The sequence below is a fragment of the Ranitomeya imitator genome, chromosome 7 (genome assembly GCF_032444005.1).
Source record: "Ranitomeya imitator isolate aRanImi1 chromosome 7, aRanImi1.pri, whole genome shotgun sequence".
Lineage (NCBI taxonomy): Eukaryota > Metazoa > Chordata > Amphibia > Anura > Dendrobatidae > Ranitomeya > Ranitomeya imitator.
Genome location: NC_091288.1, coordinates 8692437 through 8714758, shown reverse-complemented (window position 1 = coordinate 8714758; position 22322 = coordinate 8692437). Strand labels below are relative to the sequence as shown.

General features: G+C 53.3%; 1 protein-coding gene across 1 annotated transcript in view; it reads left to right on the top strand.

Moving 5' to 3' along the window:
- Positions 1-19311, top strand: part of PTPN4 (protein tyrosine phosphatase non-receptor type 4) — a 74760-nt gene extending 55449 nt beyond the window's left edge. The window contains exons 16-27 of the mRNA XM_069732655.1: positions 3500-3650; positions 4954-5037; positions 7001-7057; positions 7131-7287; positions 7418-7584; positions 10528-10618; positions 13486-13547; positions 15960-16106; positions 16449-16577; positions 16673-16821; positions 17690-17825; positions 18537-19311. Of these exons, the coding sequence (XP_069588756.1) occupies positions 3500-3650; positions 4954-5037; positions 7001-7057; positions 7131-7287; positions 7418-7584; positions 10528-10618; positions 13486-13547; positions 15960-16106; positions 16449-16577; positions 16673-16821; positions 17690-17825; positions 18537-18620 (1414 nt within the window). The 3' untranslated portion in view covers positions 18621-19311. The remainder of the gene's footprint in view (positions 1-3499; positions 3651-4953; positions 5038-7000; positions 7058-7130; positions 7288-7417; positions 7585-10527; positions 10619-13485; positions 13548-15959; positions 16107-16448; positions 16578-16672; positions 16822-17689; positions 17826-18536) is intronic.
- Positions 19312-22322: the final 3011 nt, after the last annotated feature.

The window sequence follows — 22322 nt, the reverse complement described above, 5'->3', positions numbered from 1 at the left end:
GAGGGAGAGAGGATAAAAGATGGAGGACGAGGGAGAGAGGATAAAAGATGGAGGACGAGGGAGAGAGGATAAAAGATGGAGGACGAGGGAGAGAGAGGATAAAAGATGGAGGACGAGGGAGAGAGGATAAAAGATGGAGGACGAGGGAGAGAGGATAAAAGATGGAGGACGAGGGAGAGAGAGGATAAAAGATGGAGGACGAGGGAGAGAGGATAAAAGATGGAGGACGAGGGAGAGAGGATAAAAGATGGAGGACGAGGGAGAGAGGATAAAAGATGGAGGACGAGGGAGAGAGAGGATAAAAGATGGAGGACGAGGGAGAGAGAGGATAAAAGATGGAGGACGAGGGAGAGAGAGGATAAAAGATGGAGGACGAGGGAGAGAGGATAAAAGATGGAGGACGAGGGAGAGAGAGGTTAAAAGATGGAGGATGTGGGAGAGAGGATAAAAGACGGGGGAGAGAGGATGAAAGATGGGGGACGAGAGAGAGAGGACGGACGATGGAGGATGTGGGAGAGAGAGGATAAAAGATGGAGGATGTGGGAGAGAGAGGATAAAAGATGGGGGACGGAAGATGGAGGACACGGGAGAGAGTGTAAAAGATGGGGGACGCGGGAGAGAGGATGAAAGATGGAGGACGTGGGAGAGAGGATGAGAGATGAGTGACGGGGGAGAGACAGGGTAAAAGATGGAGGATGTGGGAGAGAGGACAGCAAAGAAGAGGACGACATCGTATGAAGATAGGAGGCGCTGGACCCGGACCGCCCCTGGGTGAGTATAATAGAACTTGTTTTTCCTATATTGCAGGATACATCGGGGGCTTATCTGCAGCATTACAGAATGTATTACAGAATGCTGGAGATAAGCCCCTGATGCCGGTGGCCGCAGCTTATATGTGAAAAATGAGGTAACAGATTTCATTTAGCCCCGCCATCTATATATGATCTTCTCTGCTCGCCTCTGATTTGTGCAGAGTCTTCGTTTCCTGCCATCTATATATGATCTTCTCTGCTCGCCTCTGATTTGTGCAGTCTTTGTTTCCCGCCATCTATACATGATCTTCTCTGATCGCCTCTGATTTGTGCAGAGTCTTCGTTTCCCGCCATCTATACATGATCTTCTCTGCTCACCTCTGATTTGTGCAGAGTCTTTGTTTCCCGCCATCTATACATGATCTTCTCTGATCACCTCTGATTTGTGCAGAGCCTTCGTTTCCCGCCATCTATACATGATCTTCTCTGATCGCCTCTGATTTGTGCAGGGTCTTTGTTTCCCGCCATCTATACATGATCTTCTCTGATCACCTCTGATTTGTGCAGAGTCTTCGTTTCCTGCCATCTATACATGATCTTCACTGACCACCTCAGATTTGTGCAGTTTTTTTCGTTTCCCGCCATCTATACATGATCTTCTCTGACCGCCTCTGATTTGTGCAGAGTCTTCGTTTCCCGCCATCTATACATGATCTTCTCTGATCGCCTCTGATTTGTGCAGGGTCTTCGTTTCCCGCCATCTATACATGATCTTCTCTGACCACCTCTGATTTGTGCAGAGTCTTCGTTTCCTGCCATCTATACATGATCTTCTCTGACCGCCTCTGATTTGTGCAGAGTCTTCGTTTCCCGCCATCTATACATGATCTTCTCTGATTGCCTCTGATTTGTGCAGGGTCTTCGTTTCCCGCCATCTATACATGATCTTCTCTGACCGCCTCTGATTTGTGCAGAGTCTTCGTTTCCTGCCATATATACATGATCTCTCTGATCACCTCTGATTTGTGCAGAGTCTTCGTTTCCTGCCATATATACATGATCTTCTCTGATCACCTCTGATTTGTGTAGAGTCTTCGTTTCCTGCCATCTATACATGATCTTCTCTGCTCACCTCTGATTTGTGCAGAGTCTTCGTTTCCTGCCATCTATACATGATCTTCTCTGATCGCCTCTGATTTGTGCAGAGTCTTCGTTTCCCGCCATCTATACATGATGTTCTCTGCTCGCCTCAGATTTGTGCAGAGTCTTCGTTTCCCGCCGTCTATACTTGATCTTCTCTGATTTGTGCAGTTTTTTAGTTTCCCGCCATCTATACATGATCTTCTCTGCTCGCCTCTGATTTGTGCAGTTTTTTCGTTTCCCGCCATCTATACATGATCTTCTCTGCTCGCCTCTGATTTGTGCAGAGTCTTCGTTTCCCGCCATCTATACATGATGTTCTCTGCTCGCCTCAGATTTGTGCAGAGTCTTCGTTTCCCGCCGTCTATACTTGATCTTCTCTGATTTGTGCAGAGTCTTCGTTTACCGCCATCTATACATGATCTCCTCTGCTCGCCTCTGATTTGTGCAGAGTCTTCGTTTCCCGCCGTCTATACTTGATCTTCTCTGATTTGTGCAGTTTTTTCGTTTCCCGCCATCTATACATGATCTTCTCTGCTCGCCTCTGATTTGTGCAGAGTCTTCGTTTCCTGCCATCTATACATGATCTTCTCTGCTCGCCTCTGATTTGTGCAGGGTCTTCGTTTCCCGCCATCTATACATGATCTTCTCTGCTCGCCTCTGATTTGTGCAGTTTTTTCGTTTCCCGCCATCTATACATGATCTTCTCTGCTCGCCTCTGATTTGTGCAGAGTCTTCGTTTCCTGCCATCTATACATGATCTTCTCTGCTCGCCTCTGATTTGTGCAGGGTCTTCGTTTCCCGCCATCATGCTCCCGGGGGTGACTGCCTGTCTAGCGGCCTCCAGTGCTGATGACAGACGGCTGGGAGCTGGGCCTGCAGTGACTGACAGCAGCGCTCCAGCAGCAGATTCCAGGGGCAGACAGTTCTTCTGATTTACATCCTTGCTGCACTTTGTGCCCAAGGACAACATAGAGCCGAGAAACCGCGGACTGATTAACCCTTCATAGACTGAACTTGTTCAGTTTTCTGCCACTGATACAGTGTAGCAGACAGGATGCATAATTCTGCTCCTGATGTGTCCAGTCAGATGCTCAGATTCTCATTCTATGCAAATGACAGCAGGATTTTCTTTCTTCCTGTTCAATTATTAAAAGAAAAAAACAGCAGATTCTGGTTATTTTTTTCCCCCCTTCAGTCATAAATATGCAAATCGGAGCTAATCGGGAACAGGAGAAGAACTTTCTATCTTTTAATAAAGATGTTGAAATAATGATAGAATTCAAGCCGCTGACTTCTAGTGTACAGAATCTTGATACTCACTGGTGCTATTACCTGCAGCCACCACCAGGGGGAGCTCACTTCTGATAGGTCAAACACTGATCTCTATTGTACAACTGTATGCAGTGAGCTCCCCCTGGTGGTGACTGCGGGGAGACAGAATATTATCCTGTTCTTCTGTCTATGTAGGAGTTTATAGCAGTTGTTTGCTTGTCTTACAGCCCAGAGCTGCATTCACAATTTTACAGCCTCCAGAGCTGAGATCTCGCAGCATCCCATCCTCACATACTGTACTCATTTTATATTACGTGGTGCTTTATTCACAGGTCACATGACAATTCAGTAGAAGCCCACCCACCAGCACTGCCCCCAAAACAGTCAAAGAAGAACAGTTCTAATCAAATCTCCCACTCCGAGGAGCTGGACAACCACGTCAGCGAGGGCTTCGACCCGCTCTGGTCTCCGGAGAGATCCACCGTGAGTCTGAGCTTTCACTTCCCTGCACGTCCTTCTATCCTGCTTTCTATGGAAGCCGTTGTGTAACGTGAGATCATTTCTCCATTCCTCTTCTCTATATTTACTGCAGAGAGAAAGAACGCCCCACCCCAAAATGGGAATCCCGCCAATAAGGCCCCACCCCAAAATGGGAGTCCCACCAATAAGGCCCCACCCCAAAATGGGAGTCCCACCAATAAGGCCCCACCCCAAAATGGGAATCCCTCCAATAATGCCCCACCCCAAAATGGGAATCCCGCCAATAATGCCCCACCCCAAAATGGGAATCCCGCCAATAAGGCTGCACCCCAAAATGGGAGTCCCGCCAATAAGGCCCCACCCCAAAATGGGAATCCCGCCAATAATGCCCCACCCCAAAATGGGAATCCCGCCAATAATGCCCCACCCCAAAATGGGAATCCCGCCAATAAGGCCCCACCCCAAAATGGGAATCCCGCCAATAATGCCCCACCCCAAAATGGGAATCCCGCCAATAAGGCTGCACCCCAAAATGGGAATCCGCCAATAAGGCCCCATCCCAAAATGGGAGTCCCGCCAATGAGGCCCCACCCCAAAATGAGAATCCCGCCAATAAGGCTGCACCCCAAAATGAGAATCCCACCAATAATGCCCCACCCCAAAATGGGAATCCTGCCAATAAGGCCCCACCCCAAAATGGGAATCCTGCCAATAAGGCCCCACCCCAAAATGAGAATCCCGCCAATAAGGCTGCACCCCAAAATGAGAATCCCACCAATAATGCCCCACCCCAAAATGGGAATCCTGCCAATAAGGCCCCACCCCAAAATGGGAATCCCGCCAATAAGGCCCCACCCCAAAATGGGAATCCCGCCAATAAGGCCCCACCCCAAAATGCAAATCCCGCCAATAACGCCCCACCCAAAAATAAGAATCCCGCAGTCCTGTCCGCTAACAAAATTACATTACTCAGATTCTCACTTCTAGCTGCTCCTGGAAAAGCTGTGTGTTAGTATGGCCACTGCGGAACTAGTTGTTGGCTAGTATGGGCCCTGGGAGACTGGGTGTTGAATTGTATGGCCCCTGGGGGTCTGGGTGTCCGCTAGAATGGCTGATGGTGGGCTGGATGTTGAATTGTATGGCTGTCGGGGGGGCTGGTTGGCTTGTATGGGGGGGCTGGCTGGCTTGTAAGTCCCCTGGAGGGGGCTGGTTGGCTTGAACAGTTTCTGGGGGGCTGGGTGTCATGCATTGGGGGAATGCTATTTAAGCCATTGCATCTTACAGTTTACATTTTCTTTTATTGTAGCCCAATGGCTTCGTGCCCCACGACAATCTGGTTCTGATTAGAATGAGGCCGGATGAGAACGGACGGTTCGGATTCAATGTGAAGGTGACTTTTTTTAAATCCTCAAATCACTATTTTTGGAGTAATTTCTCCAGCCCCAGTATGTTCGCTCCGCATCCTGTAAGATCTACAGAACGAACAGGCAGGCAGCTGTATGGTACAGGACGTGCAGGCAGTACACTATGGTACAGGACGTGCAGGCAGTACACTGTATGGTACAGGACATGCAGGCAGTACACTGTATGGTACAGGACATGCAGGCAGTACACTATGGTACAGGACGTGCAGGCAGTACACTGTATGGTACAGGACATGCAGGCAGTACACTGTATGGTACAGGATGTGCAGGCAGTACACTGTAAGGTACAGGGCGTGCAGGCAGTACACTGTAAGGTACAGGACATGCAGGCAGTACACTGTATGGTACAGGACGTGCAGGCAGTACACTAAGGTACAGGACGTGCAGGCAGTACACTGTAAGGTACAGGACGTGCAGGCAGTACACTGTAAGGTACAGGACGTGCAGGCAGTACACTGTATGGTACAGGACGTGCAGGCAGTACACTGTATGGTACAGGACGTGCAGGCAGTACACTGTATGGTACAGGACGTGCAGGCAGTACACTGTATGGTACAGGACGTGCAGGCAGTACACTGTATGGTACAGGACTTGCAGGCAGTACACTGTGGTACAGGATGTGCAGGCAGTACACTGGTACAGGATGTGCAGGCAGTACACTGTATGGTACAGGACGTGCAGGCAGTACACTGTATGGTACAGGACGTGCAGGCAGTACACTGTGGTACAGGATGTGCAGGCAGTACACTGGTACAGGATGTGCAGGCAGTACACTGTATGGTACAGGACGTGCAGGCAGTACACTGTATGGTACAGGACGTGCAGGCAGTACACTGTATGGTACAGGACGTGCAGGCAGTACACTGTATGGTACAGGACTTGCAGGCAGTACACTATGGTACAGGACGTGCAGGCAGTACACTGTACGGTACAGGACTTGCAGGCAGTACACTATGGTACAGGACGTGCAGGCAGTACACTGTACAGTACAGGACGTGCAGGCAGTACACTGTATGGTACAGGACGTGCAGGTAGTACACTGTATGGTACAGGACGTGCAGGCAGTACACTGTACGGTACAGGACGTGCAGGCAGTACACTGTATGGTACAGGACGTGCAGGTAGTACACTGTATGGTACAGGACGTGCAGGCTACACTGTATGGTACAGGACGTGCAGGCAGTACACTGTACGGTATGGGACGTGCAGGCTACACTGTATGGTACAGGACGTGCAGGCAGTACACTGTACGGTACGGGACGTGCAGGCAGTACACTCTACGATACGGGACGTGCAGGCAGTACACTGTACGGTATGGGACGTGCAGGCAGTACACTACGGTACGGGACGTGCAGGCAGTACACTGTAAGGTACAGACGTGCAGGCAGTACACTGTAAGGTACGGGACGTGCAGGCAGTACACAGTACGGTACGGGACGTGCAGGCAGTACACTGTACGGTATGGGACGTGCAGGCAGTACACTGTACGGTATGGGACGTGCAGGCAGTACACTGCACACGGTATGGGACGTGCAGGCAGTACACTGTACGGTACGGGACGTGCAGGCAGTACACTGTACGGTACGGGACGTGCAGGCAGTACACTGTACGGTACGGGACGTGCAGGCAGTACACTGTACGGTACGGGACGTGCAGGCAGTACACTGTACGGTACGGGACGTGCAGGCAGTACACTGTACGGTACGGGACGTGCAGGCAGTACACTGTACGGTACGGGACGTGCAGGCAGTACACTGTACGGTACGGGACGTGCAGGCAGTAGACTGTACGGTACGTGCAGGCAGTACACGGTACGGTACGGGACGTGCAGGCAGTACACTGTATGGTACAGGACGTGCAGGCAGTACACTGTACGGTACGGGACGTGCAGACAGGACTCCTTCACTGAGCCATCTTGTTTTCCTACAGGGCGGCTATGATCAGAAAATGCCGGTGATCGTGTCTCGCGTGGCGCCAGGAACCTCTGTACGTAGACCCCTGTATATGAATGTGAAATGCGCGGAGTGCGGAGCGTGTCTGACCCTGTTTTCCTGCACAGGCCGATCTCTGTGTCCCCCGTCTTAATGAAGGGGATCAGGTTGTACTGATCAATGGACGGGACATATCGGAGCACACTCACGACCAGGTCGTCATGTTTATAAAGGCGAGCTGCGAGCGGCATTCTGGGGAGCTGGTGCTCCTGGTGCGGCCGAACGGTGAGTCCCCCGCCTGTGTCCTCGCGTATCGGATCCGGTCCGCCAGAGCTGCAGCCAATCCTCCCGCAGCCGCCATGGCTTGGTAGTTCCGCCCTGCGATCGCTCTGACTTGTGCTGTTCCTGTCCTCAGCCGTCTACGACATCGTAGAAGAAAGGATGGAGAGTGAGCCGGATTTTCAGTACATCCCCGAGAAAACCGCCATAGACGGCGGCCACGCGGAGGACGACGTTCTGAGAGAATCCATGATCCAGCTGGCGGAGGGGCTGCTGAACGGGAGCGTCCTGGCGCAGTTCGATGTAAGACAGTGCTCTGGTGGTCTCATATCGAAATATTGGATATTGATGGACGGAGGGTGCAAATACTGATACTGGGGGCAAAAGCCTCGGCGCCAGCTTCTGGGCTGTGGCAGGGCCGACTGCGTGTATGGGGCGTCCCAGCCATCTGATTCTCCTTCCACTCAAGGGTCCTGACGGGCCCACACAAGGGTCCCGACGGACCCACACAAGGGTCCCAACAGATCCACACAAGGGTCCCAACAGATCCACGCAAGGGTGCCGACAGATCCACGCAAGGGTGCCGACAGATCCACGCAAGGGTGCCGACAGATCCACGCAAGGGTGCCGACAGATCCACGCAAGGGTCCCAACAGATCCGCACAAGGGTGCCGACAGATCCACACAAGGGTCCCGACAGATCCACGCAAGGGTCCTGACGGGCCCACACAAGGGTCCCAACAGATCCACGCAAGGGTCCCGACAGATCCACACAAGGGTCCCGACAGATCCACACAAGGGTCCCGACAGATCCACACAAGGGTCCCGAAGGACCCACACAAGGGTCCCGACGGACCCACACAAGCGTCCCGACAGTTCTACGCAAGGGTCCCGACAGATCCACGCAAGGGTCCCGACGGATCCACGCAAGGGTCCCGATGGACCCACACAAGGGTCCCGACGGACCCACACAAGCGTCCCGACGGACCCACACAAGGGTCCCGACAGTTCTACACAAGGGTCCCGACAGTTCTACACAAAGGTCCCGACAGATCCACACAAGGGTCCCGACAGATCCACACAAGGGTCCCGACAGATCCACACAAGGGTCCCAACTAATCCACACAAGGGTCCCAACTAATCCACACAAGGGTCCCGACAGATCCACACAAGGGTCCCGACAGATCCACACAAGGGTCCCAACTAATCCACACAAGGGTCCCGACAGATCCACACAAGGGTCCCGACAGATCCACACAAGGGTCCCAACTAATCCACACAAGGGTCCCGACGGATCCACACAAGGGTCTGGGGCCTCCAAGTGGATCTAGACGGCTGTAATAAAAGCCTAGAGGACTATGGGAAAGTCTTTGCTCTTTGGGGTCCCTGCGCAATGCAAAATTCTGGTCGGGGCCTCCTGGCATAAGGCCTCTGTTTCTTATGTTTGCAAGGCTGCCACGGGACCCCTATCCACACCTCTGTTCTTTTACAACACCCACTTCTGCCGATGCGGGCTTGGGTCTTGTGGTGCTGCCGGCCTCTGTCTCCTCTTCGGTCTGCAGAGGCACTTGTTGCTTTTTCCCGCCCCTTGGCACAGTTGTGGAGCGTCCCACCGTCCTGTCCCACCGTCCTGTCCCGCCGTCCACATTGGGGTAGTCGGCTCCTGCCCTTGTCTTGGGGGTTCCTGCCCGGGGATCACTTCTCGTTGCCCTTGTGTTTTTCTTCCCTGAGTTCAGGTCATGTTGGTTTGTGGTCGTTTGTTCTTCTGGATATTTGCTGTTTTTCGGGCCCCTCTCCTGCTGCTTTTGCCACTAGACTGAGCTGCATCGTGCCTTCGGAGAGGGTGCTGTCCCTTTCTTATTTTCACCTACTGTTGCGCCCCCTAGTGGCCGTGTGCACCCCAATCCTGTGCCCCCCAGTGTATTCAACAAAAAGGGGTTTTACATCAAGTACAAACATCCAGTTTTTAGGAGCTACTAAAATTTTGCAGCTATTTTTGTTTTATTTATGTATTTTTACTGTCTTTTTAGTGAAGATTTTGTTGTTTTTTTTTCTGCTTTTGTTAGTGGTAAAGAGAACAAGCCTTCTATTTCCTGTTATTATTTTTTACAGTTTTTTTTCTAAAACCAGTAGTCATTGAACGAGCCACATGTTTGTGATCATTGGCCCATGTGAACAAACCTCCGATCTGAGCCGTCATGGCGGCCAATAAATTGCTGGTGTGCAGTATGAGGGCAGAAGCATCGTCTTATCCATCCTGCCCCCTTACTGTGCCTTGTCCTACATGGAAAGGTCTTTAAACGAGCGACAAACAACTTGTATGTAGTTGGTTTTTGCCCGTTATTGGGCAGTGGTCGCTGGCAGAGCTGCTCTGTCCCCGGACGCTGTTATGCTGGGTGGCAGCCGGCATTCTGCACTAGCGCTGCTCTTATCTCTGGGTCTCTCCCACAACCCGACTTTGGCCTGCTCTAAACCAGCTCCCATGGGTCAGGACTAGTCCTGCTTTGTGCATGATTGACAGCCTGCATGATGGTCCTATCATTCCGGGGTTTGTGTACCGGCTGTCAGTCAGCAGACGGAGGAGCTGACCCGCAAGGCTAGTTCAGGGAGGAGTTGACCCACAGGGCTAGTCCAGAGAGGAGCTGACCCGCAGGGCTAGTCTAGAGAGCCGCCAACCTGCCGGCTTAATCCAGGGAGGAGCAGACCCGCAGGGCTAGTCCAGGGAGGAGCTGACCCGCAGGGCTAGTCCAGGGAGGAGTTGACCCGCAGGGCTAGTCCAGGGAGGAGCTGACCCGCAGGGCTAGTCCAGAGAGCTGCCAACCTGCCGGCCTAATCCAGGGAGGAGCAGATCTGCAGGGCTAGTCCAGGGAGGAGCTGACCCACAGGGCTAGTCCAAAGAGCCGCCAACCTGGTGGCCTAATCCAGGGAGGAGCAGACCCGCAGGGCTAGTCCAGAGAGCCGCCAACCTGCCGGCCTAATCCAGGGAGGAGCAGACCCGCAGGGCTAGTCCAGGGAGCAACCAACCCGCCAGACTAGTCCGCAGCACAGTAAGTATGTACCGTTGATGATCAGAAATCCCCTCCATGCCCCCATATAGTGACGGGCGGTCATTCTATGGAAGCTTTAGGCTGCCATTCCTCACCCCTTCCTACCGCTGCTTGCTGTCAGAATTGGCCTCTACATTTGACTTTTGTGCATTTTTTTCTACTGTTCTTCATTGTCTGTTTTTCTTTCTCTCCCTTTCAGCAACTGTATAGGAAGAAGCCGGGGATGACCATGTCTTGTGCCAAATTACCTCAGAATATTTCCAAAAATCGATACAGAGACATTTCGCCTTGTAAGTGCCTCCAGTCCTCACCACAGAGACGGATTGTACCCAGCTTTCCCAGAGTCCTTATCCAGCTCCATAACGCCGGCCCTGTCTTTCACGTGCCAGACCAGGCTCCATACAGCTGTGGACTAGCCCATCCTGAGCGCAGCTTTGGGTGTGACTAGAGCAGACAACATTTAGCTGTGGTTGTTATGTGTGGATGTTTTTGGATGGCACCAAATGTGATCGGTCCCTGGTGATGGAGCCGAGAGGGTGAACTTTGGGCCTTGTGGTTTTATCAAGTTGAAGCTTCATCGTTCCATAATTTAATGCATCAGTTCTTCACCACCGCTTCCTGTTAGTGAATGGAATTATTGCTGTCAATACACTGACTGAAAGCCTATCCAGACCCTGACACATTGTAACGAGATGCACCCCTGTGTCAGGCAGATGGGCTCTCAGACTTGTGATGCCTCCATTCACTGACAGCAAGTGAAAATCTTGTTACTGGGTGGAATCTATATATATAATTGTCTAAGGGTTTTTCCGTCTGTCTGTCTGTCTCTGTCCTGGAAATCCCGCGTCTCTGATTGGTCGAGGCCGCCAGCGACGGGCACAGCATGGCGACGATGATGTCATAAAGGTTGCCTCGACCAATCAGCGACGGGCACAGTCTGCCGCGAATTCGCCTCGACCAATCAGCGACAGGCACAGTATCGACGTAGATGTCATAATGGTTGCCATGGCGACGATGATGTCATAAAGGTTGCCTCGACCAATCAGCGACGGGCACAGTCTGCCGCGAATTCTGGAATCATCATTGTCCATATACTACGGGGACATGCATATTCTAGAATACCCGATGCGTTAGAATCGGGCCACAATCTAGTATAGTATATAAGAAGGAGCTCGTCCCCTCCGTGTAACGTATAAGAAGGAGCTCGTCCCCTCCGTGTAACATATAAGAAGGAGCTCGACCCCTCCGTGTAACATATAAGGAGCTCGTCCCCTCCGTGTAATGTATAAGAAGGCGCTCGTCCCCTCCGTGTAACGTATAAGAAGGAGCTCATCCCCTCCGTGTGACGTATAAGAAGGCGCTCGTCCCCTCCGTGTAACGTATAAGAAGGAGCTCATCCCCTCCGTGTGACGTATAAGAAGGAGCTCGTCCCCTCCGTGTAACATATAAGAACGAGCTCATCCCCTCCGTGTAACGTATAAGAAGGAGCTCGTCCCCTCCGTGTAACGTATAAGAAGGAGCTCGTCCCCTCCGTGTGACATATAAGAAGGAGCTCGTCCCCTCCGTGTAACGTATAAGAAGGAGCTCGTCCCCTCCGTGTAACGTATAAGAAGGAGCTCGTCCCCTCCGTGTAACGTATAAGAAGGAGCTCGTCCCCTCCGTGTGACATATAAGAAGGAGCTCGTCCCCTCCGTGTAACGTATAAGGAGCTCGTCCCCTCCGTGTAACATATAAGAAGGCACTCGTCCCCTCCGTGTGACATAGAAGGAGCTCGTCCCCTCCGTGTGACATATAAGAAGGAGCTCGTCCCCTCCGTGTAACATATAAGAAGGAGCATGTCCCCTCCATGTAACATATAAGAACGAGCTCGTCCCCTCCGTGTAACGTATAAGAAGGAGCATGTCCCCTCCATGTAACATATAAGAACGAGCTCGTCCCCTCCGTGTAACGTATAAGAAGGAGCTCGTCCCCTCCGTGTAACGTATAAGAAGGAGCTCGTCCCCTCCGTGTAACGTATAAGAAGGAGCTCGTCCCCTCCGTGTAACGTATAAGAAGGAGCTCGTCCCCTCCGTGTAACGTATAAGAAGGAGCTCGTCCCCTCCGTGTAACGTATAAGAAGGAGCTCGTCCCCTCCGTGTAACGTATAAGAAGGAGCTCGTCCCCTCCGTGTAACGTATAAGAAGGAGCTCGTCCCCTCCGTGTAACGTATAAGAAGGAGCTCGTCCCCTCCGTGTAACGTATAAGAAGGAGCTCGTCCCCTCCGTGTAACGTATAAGAAGGAGCTCGTCCCCTCCGTGTAACGTATAAGAAGGAGCTCGACCCCTCCGTGTAACGTATAAGAAGGAGCTCGTCCCCTCCGTGTAACGTATAAGAAGGAGCTCGTCCCCTCCGTGTAACGTATAAGAAGGAGCTCGTCCCCTCCGTGTAACGTATAAGAAGGAGCCGTCCCCTCCGTGTAACGTATAAGAAGGAGCTCGACCCCTCCGTGTAACGTATAAGAAGGAGCTCGTCCCCTCCGTGTAACGTATAAGAAGGAGCTCGTCCCCTCCGTGTAACGTATAAGAAGGAGCTCGTCCCCTCCGTGTAACGTATAAGAAGGAGCCGTCCCCTCCGTGTAACGTATAAGAAGGAGCTCGACCCCTCCGTGTAACGTATAAGAAGGAGCTCGTCCCCTCCGTGTAACGTATAAGAAGGAGCTCGTCCCCTCCGTGTAACGTATAAGAAGGAGCTCGTCCCCTCCGTGTAACGTAAAAGAAGGAGCCGTCCCCTCCGTGTAACGTATAAGAAGGAGCTCGTCCCCTCCGTGTAACGTATAAGAAGGAGCTCGTCCCCTCCGTGTAACGTATAAGAAGGAGCTCGTCCCCTCCGTGTAATGTATAAGAAGGAGCTCGACCCCTCCGTGTAACGTATAAGAAGGAGCTCGTCCCCTCCGTGTAACGTAAAAGAAGGAGCCGTCCCCTCCGTGTAACGTATAAGAAGGAGCTCGTCCCCTCCGTGTAATGTATAAGAAGGAGCTCGTCCCCTCCGTGTAACGTATAAGAAGGAGCTCGTCCCCTCCGTGTAACGTATAAGAAGGAGCTCGTCCCCTCCGTGTAACGTAAAAGAAGGAGCCGTCCCCTCCGTGTAACGGCCTCGTCTTCTGTTCTTGTCTTTGCAGATGATGCTACTCGGGTCATTCTACACGGCGGAGAAGATTACATCAATGCAAATTATATAAATGTGAGTGATGGCTCTAATCTGACAACACCAGAAGGTGCCAGATCATTAGATATTCTGGATTATTAGACGGTGCGTAAAGTGGAGCAGAGCCTCCCTGCAATCAGTGGAGCCCCAACCCGCTACTCTCTGCTCAGCCTGGATCTTCTGATCCTTCACGTACCGGAGTGTCAGAAAGGTCACAGTAAAGGAGTAATCCTCTAAAATACATGTCTTATACATTAAAGTGTTAGCTCTTTGGCCAAAGTACAGACCTGTTACCTCTTCTATGACCCATCCTCTTTATTTGGTTTCAGTGCCTAGAAAATGGGAAACATAGAAATAATATATGCCTAGTACTGTGTGAAAGTCTTAGGCAGGTGTGGGAAAATGGCGCACAATAAAATCACTTCCAGGAATTGAAGAGTTAGTAATTTTTTTTTTTAGTAATTAACAAAATGGAAAGTGAATGAGAAAAAGAAAAATGTAGATTCCCTCAGTATCTGGTGACCGCCCGTCTCCTCCATCATCATTATCTGGTGACCGCCCGTCTCCTCCATCATCAGTATCTGGTGACCGCCCGTCTCCTCCATCATCAGTATCAGGTGACCGCCCGTCGCCTCCATCATCAGTATCTGGTGACCGCCCGTCTCCTCCATCATCAGTATCTGGTGATCGCCCGTCTCCTCCGTCATCAGTATCTGGTGACGTCCCATCTCCTCCATCATCAGTATCTGGTGACCGCCCGTCTCCTCCATCATCAGTATCAGGTGACCGCCCGTCGCCTCCATCATCAGTATCTGGTGACCGCCCATCACATCCATCGTCAGTACCTGGTGACCGCCCGTCTCCTCCATCATCAGTATCTGGTGATCGCCCGTCTCCTCCGTCATCAGTATCTGGTGACCGCCCGTCTCCTCCATCATCAGTATCTGGTGACCGCCCGTCACCTCCATCATCAGTTTCTGGTGACCTCCCGTCTCCTCCATCATCAGTATCTGGTGACGTCCCGTCTCCTCCATCATCAGTATCTGGTGACCGCCCGTCTCCTCCATCATCAGTATCTGGTGACCGCCCGTCGCCTCCATCATCAGTATCTGGTGACCGTCCGTCTCCTCCATCATCAGTATCTGGTGACCGCCCGTCTCCTCCATCATCAGTATCTGGTGACCGCCCGTCTCCTCCATCATCAGTATCTGGTGACCGCCCGTCTCCTCCATCATCAGTATCTGGTGACCGCCCGTCGCCTCCGTCATCAGTATCTGGTGACGTCCCATCTCCTCCATCATCAGTATCTGGTGACCGCCCGTCTCCTCCATCATCAGTATCTGGTGACCGTCCGTCTCCTCCATCATCAGTATCCGTACCGGTCATTTTTCCACACCTGCCTATAACTTTTGCTCAGCACTGTGTGCTCGTCCAGGGGTTTCGCTCCAGTTTGGAGACGTCTGACCTGGGATTTTGCAGCCGCCATCGATCTGTGCATTATTGCGTGATGCAACCAGGTGTCGCTCTTGGAGTTTGCAGGGATGCACATTCCGGTCACCTGATTATTGGGCTTTCGGTAATGTTGGGGAGTACTCCGGGTTCTGGTGATGGTCAGCGTGACTGCATCGCACCGTGACATGTAAACCGCCTGCAACGCGACAGCCGCTAAAAAGCCAAATGTGCAGCAAGTGAAGAGCGGCTTCTTGTGTCCAGGACGGGGGCAGCGCGCGGTGCGGCTGAGGAGCGGCTTCTGCTCCCTGTAATAGATGGAGCCTAATCCACGGCTGCACATGGCACAGATTTCTGTGTGATGTTAGTTTGAGCTTCGCTGACCCCGCCGGACCCCCGCCAACGTCGTCCTCCTCTCGTTTGCAGGTGATGATCACATGTTGTCAGGGTGCAGAGTAATGTATGTTGCAGTGGGGCAGAGTCCCGCTCTCCCCGTCCATATAAAGGGATTTCTGTAATGCGCTTGCGGCTTCTATTACACTTTCTGGCTCAATTCATCACTTTTTCGGATAGCTGCTTGCTGTCAGTGAATAGAAACTTTCCTCCTAAGATCCGGACCCCCGGGGGCCTCCATGTCCAGCTGACACATTTCAGGACCTCTGAGTCAGTGAACCTGGATGGTTTCCAACCTCTGATGTTTTCATTCACTGATGGCAAGGAGGGATGGTAGAAATACGGCGACACAGAGGAGCAGTCCAACAATCGGTAGTCCGCGCGCTTCTTGGGTGACGTCTCCCACGTCGCAGGCTACATTGATGCATTTTTCCTGCCTTTTCTCACACAGTTTTCGACGTTCAGTGAGCCGGACGATTTGAGTGCGAGGTTGGAAGTCTGGGTCGCCGCTGTCACATAACCCAGCTTTCCTAGAGGCGTCTGCGGTGGATGGGAGGGTGCGCGCCGTCACGCCGAGCAGTAATTCACTTTCCTTCTTTCCCGCAGATGGAGATCCCGTCCTCCAGCATCATCAACCGGTACATCGCCTGCCAGGGGCCGCTGCCCAACACCTGCCCGGACTTCTGGCAGATGACCTGGGAGCAGGGCTCGTCCATGGTGGTCATGCTCACTACGCAGGTGGAGCGGGGGAGGGTACGTCATAACACCGAAAGCTGCCGGAGCCCCCTGATCGTGACATCTCAGGCAGCAAAGAGTTAATGGCTGCAGCACCTGGAGGATGAAAGCGGAGTGGATCCCCCAGATTAAGATTTCTGGACGCGACGTCTGCATGCTTCCCCTCTCGGCCTGGGATGTTTGAGACCCCCTTTATTTAAAATATTCTCCCCGCTTTTTTAAGATCATTAAGTTTTAATTTCAGCCCCCGACCCAGTAGTAAAGGGTCTCTGTACCAGAGCCTGAGCTGGGAGGTTGGGATGGAAAGCAGAATGTTTGCATTCACTGACAGCAAGCAGAGTGACTGTTCTGTCTGTGCAGGTGAAGTGCCACCAGTACTGGCCGGAGCCCACCAGCAGCGCGGAGTATGGACGCTTCAAGATCAGCTGCCACTCGGAGCAGGGGAACCCCGCATACGTTTTCCGAGAGATGACCCTGACTAACCTGGAGGTAAGACCATGCGAGGCCACAGCTGCCTCAGAACCTCATGGTTGCAGCCCCCAGTGATTTCCAGTTTTTTAATCGTCGGGCATTTACCTTTCCAGAAGGATGAAAGTCGCCCGCTCACCCAGATCCAGTACACAGCGTGGCCCGACCACGGGGTCCCGGATGACTCCAGCGACTTCCTGGACTTTGTGTGTCTCGTGAGGGAGAAGAGGATTAACCGAGAGGAGCCGGTGGTCGTTCACTGCAGGTAACGCAGCGTAGGGTACAGGGTGTGGCGCCATGAGACTTCTCGCAGGCGGCACCCAGCCGTCTCTTACCATGCTGGCGGTTATCACTGACCGTGCTGGCGGTTATCGCTGACCGTGCTGGCGGCCCTCTCTGACCGTGATGGCAGCCGTCTCTTACCGTGATGGCGGTTATCACTGACCGTGCTGGCGGCCGTCTCTGACCGTGCTGGCGGCCGTCTCTGACCGTGCTGGCGGCCGTCTCTGACCGCACTGGCAGCCGTCTCTGATCACCCTGGCGGCCTTCGCTGACCGCGCTGGCGACCGTCTCTGACCGCGCTGGCGGCCGTCTCTGACTGCGCTGGCGGCCGTCGCTGGCGGTCACGTGGTTCCCTAGTGTCAGTGACGCACCCCTGTTTCAGTGCTCCTATGTTAGGACACTCGGAGAGCTGGAGACCCCCGTGGCAGCCGCACGTCACACACATCACCCCACCTTCTCACAGGCCGGACTCCCACGTGACACGGCCTCGTGTATTGTGCAGACGTCTGTTGTGTGAGGGGAAAAAAGCGTAAGTAAATCGTCAGACGCTGGGGAGACGGATGTCTGCGTTCCTCTCGGATGGTGACGCTCTCAAGTGTGAATACGACCCATCCACATTACACCCCATGTGGCCAGAAAGTGATATTACTGCACCCTGGTGGCCAAAGAGAGGATTACAACTGTGCATTCACATGTCGGACTGGGCGACTTACTGGGTAAACTGGTCAGACCCCGGCTGGTGTATGGACCATGTGACCTGACGTAACGAGATAGAAATTCTCTGTAATCTGTTATTTCATAGAATTTTTGTTAATTTCGTGTAAAACAAATTTTCCTTATTTTTCCACCAGCGCTGGGATCGGTCGGACGGGCGTCCTAATCACCATGGAGACGGCGATGTGTCTGATGGAGTGTAGCCAGGCTGTGTACCCGCTGGACATAGTGAGGACGATGAGAGATCAGCGCGCCATGATGATCCAGACTCCGGTAACTCAGTAACCAGTGCGGGGCGCTTCCTCGGTAACCGGTGCGGGGCGCTTCCTCGGTAACCGGTGCGGGGCGCTTCCTCGGTAACCGGTGCGGGGCGCTTCCTCGGTAACCGGTGCGGGGCGCTTCCTCGGTAACCGGTGCGGGGCGCTTCCTCGGTAACCGATGCGGGGCCCTTCCTCGGTAAGCGGTGCGGGGCGCTTCCTCCATGTTGTCTGTCCAGTGTAATAAGTGGGTTGTTCGCACAATATGGGGGACGTGCGCCATGTAAGAATTCCCCAGGGGGCCGCGAGTGCTCAGGGTGGGGGTCTCTCTCCCCTCCAGGCGTGTGTCAGGTGTAAGGCTATGTGCACACATTCAGGATTTTTTGCAGAAATTTCCTGAGCAAAATCGGACATTTTCTGCAAAATCCGCATAATTCATGAACATGCTGCGTTTTTTCGCGGAAAAAAACGCATCATGTGCACAAAACATGCAGAATGTATTCTAAATAATGGGATGCATAATGTCTGCGTTTTTATAGCGAAAAAAACCGCAACGTGTGCACACAGCCTCCGAGTTGAGTGCAGGGAGGAGAGGACGGGTCAGCTTCTGATCGGGCAGAGCGTTGTCGGTATGTGCGGTCTCATCATTAGGGACAGTTTATGGTCTGCAGTACCTGGCACAGGCAGAGGTGGCGCCGTCTCTCACCCTCCGTCTCGTCTTTTGCAGAGTCAGTACAGATTTGTGTGTGAAGCAATCCTGAAGGTCTATGAAGAAGGGCTGGTGAAGCCTCCGCAGACATCGCTCCAATAATGGAGGGACGGGGCCGCCCGCGGCAGGGAGCGCCGCCCCGCGGCAGGGAGTGCCGCTCATCGGACGTCTGCTCGCCCCGCAACACCCAAGGACAATGAGGAGAAAAATAAAACAAATCAGCACTGCTGCACTTTATGTTCCAGACAGGATCATGGACTTTTCTCTGCGCCGGGAGACGATGGTTTTAGTTATTTTTTTAGATTTGCTTTTGCTTGGAGACGAATAGATGAGATTTTTATTTCTGTGACGTTGCTTTGTGCACTACAGCGCCCCCCCGCATACAGTCACTGCCAGAGACCGCACACATTTCACCCGCGCCGCAGCAAGGCCTGGAAATCCGCCATCTGTCACCCCCCGGACGGACGGATCTACGGCAGGAGCAATCACTGGAGAACACTGCAGCCATGGACCTGAGCCCCCGGCACCTCCATGAACTTGCACCAGCCGCTGCCGCTGATCAGCTGGTGCAGGCGCCGCTCATCATTGTAAGCAGAGAATTGTCAGATGTTAGTGTGTCCACACCCATTAGAGGTATGACCTCCAGCGGCGGTCTCCACGCTCTGGCTCCCAGGACATGCTGGGACTTGTAGTGTTCTAGACCGCTGTTTTGCAGATTGAGTTTTGTTTCTTTGACCACTAATAGAATAATATATTTTTATTTCTTCTTCCATTAAATGTAATTGTCATGATAGTGGAGGCGGCTGTTCTTCCGAGGGATGAATATTTGCCGGGTCGGGGCCCCGTAGAGCGGCTCTGGAGGGCCCGGGACTACACAGAATACTTGTGCCGCCCTCTGGTGGACGAAGCTGGAATTACAGGTGTAGTTATAAAATGGACGCAGTCATAGAGAAACGCCGCTCTGAGGCCGAGTACCAATATCGGATCATCCAGAACCTGGCAGATCCATGTAATGCCGGACTACAGGAATTTTAGAATCACCAACGCCTGGATTGTGGCTGCTCGTTCTCTCATCCCTCCCTTTTCCGGGACACTGTTTTGTAGCTTTGATCCTGCATATTGGATTAACCCAAAAGAAGGTGTCCCAACCCGTGTGTACGGGGGATACAGATCTCAGCTCCATGTGACGATATCATGTCTTGTACTCTAGTTACATCCTAAGCTGCATACACGGAGTCTAGTGGTTGACTTCACTTGTTTTCTGCCTCCCGGTTACTTCTCATGTAAAAACTACATCTCCCACAATGCAATATGGCCGAGCATGTTCTGCATAGATGTGGTGGGGGGCAGAAAGCTCGCAGATTGCAGCTCTGGCTGTGACTAGAGGATAATTCCTCAGCTGTTTGATCTTATAATCTGCTCCGTTATAACAGCCGCCTCCAGTGGGCGCCGTCACCAGAGCAGTGTTATTACCAGGGCTCTTGCCCCTCCTGCCCTCACCCCCCAGTACTTGACCACCCTCCTCTCACCTACCTTGCCTCGCCGCCCTCCACTACCCTCACCCTCCACAATTCTGTCCTAGACCCACACCCCTGGTCCTCGCCCTCCATATTTCTGTCCTCGCACCCCAATCTTTGCCCTCCACACTTCATCCTCTGCTCCGATCATCTCACTCCTTATGGCACCCTGATCCTCGTCCTCCGCATTTTTTGCCCTCTCACCATGGCCCTCGCCCTCCGCACTGCCCTCCTCACTGAACCCCCCGAGCCCTCGCCCTCCTTATTGCCTCCCCCCTGGTCCTCACCCTCCTCCCTGCCCTCCTCACTGAACCACCCCGGCCCTCGCCCACCTCACTGCCTATCCCGGTTCTCACCCTCATCACTGCTCCTCGCTGTCCCTCGGTCATCGCCCCACTCACTGCCCACGCCGGTCGTCGCCCTCCTCACTGCCCCTCGCTTTCCTCGCTGTTCCCCATTCCTCGCCCTCCGCACTGCCCACCCTGGTCCTCGCCCTCCGCACTGCCCACCCCGGATTCTCGCCCTCATCACTACCCCTCGCCCTTCTCGCTGTCCTCCGGCCCTTGCCCTCCGCACTGCCCACCCCCCTGGTTCTCGCCCCCATCACTGCCCCTCGCCCTCTCCCCCCCCCCCCCCCCCGATCCTCAGCCTCCTCTCACTGAAATCCCTCCCTCCACAGTCCTTGCTGTCTCACCCCGCGGTCCTCATTGTCCACCGATCCTCGACCTTCCCCCACTGTTCTCTCCCTCCTCACTGTCCCCGGGTCCTTGCCCTCCTCGCTGTTCCCCGGCCCTCGCCTTCCGCACTGCCCACCCCGGTTCTCGCCCTCATCACTCTACCTCAGCCCTTGCCCTCCTCACTTACCCCCGATCCTCGGCCTCCTCGCTGCCCTCCCTGATCCTCGCTGTCCCACCCCCCCCCCGGTCGTCGCCCTCCTCACTGTCCCCCAGTCCTCGCTGTCCCTCGGCCCTCGCCCTCCTCACTTACCCCCCGATCCTTGGCCTCCTCACTGCCCTCCCTCTCCCCGATCCTTGCTGTCCCACCCCCCGGTCCTCGCCCTCCTCATTGTCCACCGGTCCTAGCCCCTTCGTCCTCCGGTCACTACTCTAATAGACAAGATGTGAATTTTCTTCTGTCTCCGGATATCTTGTGTTCGTTGGGAATGTTTGCTCCGCTCCCACGTCGTCGTCCTTTTAACCCTTTGTGATAATTGTTCTGATCTGTGTTGACTTTTATTTATTTCCAGAGGTGATTTCCTGTCGATTGTTTCCTGTGGTGCCATTAATTATTAATATCATTGCCATGGCCAGTTCTGCAAATAAAATTCTATTTTCTGTGTTACACGGGACACGACAGAACGTCTTCTCTCCTGGCACAAGCCCTGCGCTATGGCCTGAAGATGGCATTATAGTCTAGTGTTCCCTGTTATCAGCCATTCCTGGGCAGGTGCAGTGAATCGTCCCCGGATCCTACCTGTGCTGCAGTGTCAGTCGCGGAGCCTGAGAGCTAACAGGAAGGCAGCAATGCGTGCATCATCAGCTCTCCTGCCATGCACACTCCACCCGGCTGTGCACGCAGAGCTTTGTGTAGTCGCAGATGTGCAACCGCCGGAGAGGTGACAGAAGTCCAGCAGAATAGACATTATGGGATTGTATGTAACTGGGGATCATTGCGGAGGGTTTATGGTGGAGCCGGACTGGCCGGCGGCTGCTGTGACTGGATCTCCATGACCATTATCGCCTATACGTGCTCCTCTGGATTCAAGTGACAGGAGCGTCACCCGCGCTGCAGCCTCGGCGCCATCGTACCGCCGTGTCCTCGTACTATGTTCACAAGGAGATTTTTGCAGTTTTTGTAAGATTTCAATCAAAGACACCGTCCAATCAAAAGGCTGAAAAAAGGACCTGGGGAAGAAACTATAAAAATGCTTCAGAGATCAAAGAAACTCCTCCAAACCCCCCCCCCCACCCCACCCCCAGGAAAGTTCCCAGAAGCGTATATACTGGAAGCATCACAGGTTTTGATCGCCTTAAAAAGTGAGCCCCTACAAAGGGGGGCCTTGAGTCACTGATTGCCATGAGCATAACCCCTAACGCCGCTGAGCAGAGGAATACAGTGCGACAACCACACGGCGACCACAACACCCAAGTAATGTTCCCGTCTCTGCTCGAGGACTGGGGGCTGTAGAGTCACTGATTGCCGTGAGCATAACCCCTAATGCCGCTGAGCGGAGGAATACAGTGCGACAACCACATGGCGACCACAAACCCAAGTAACGTTCCCGTCT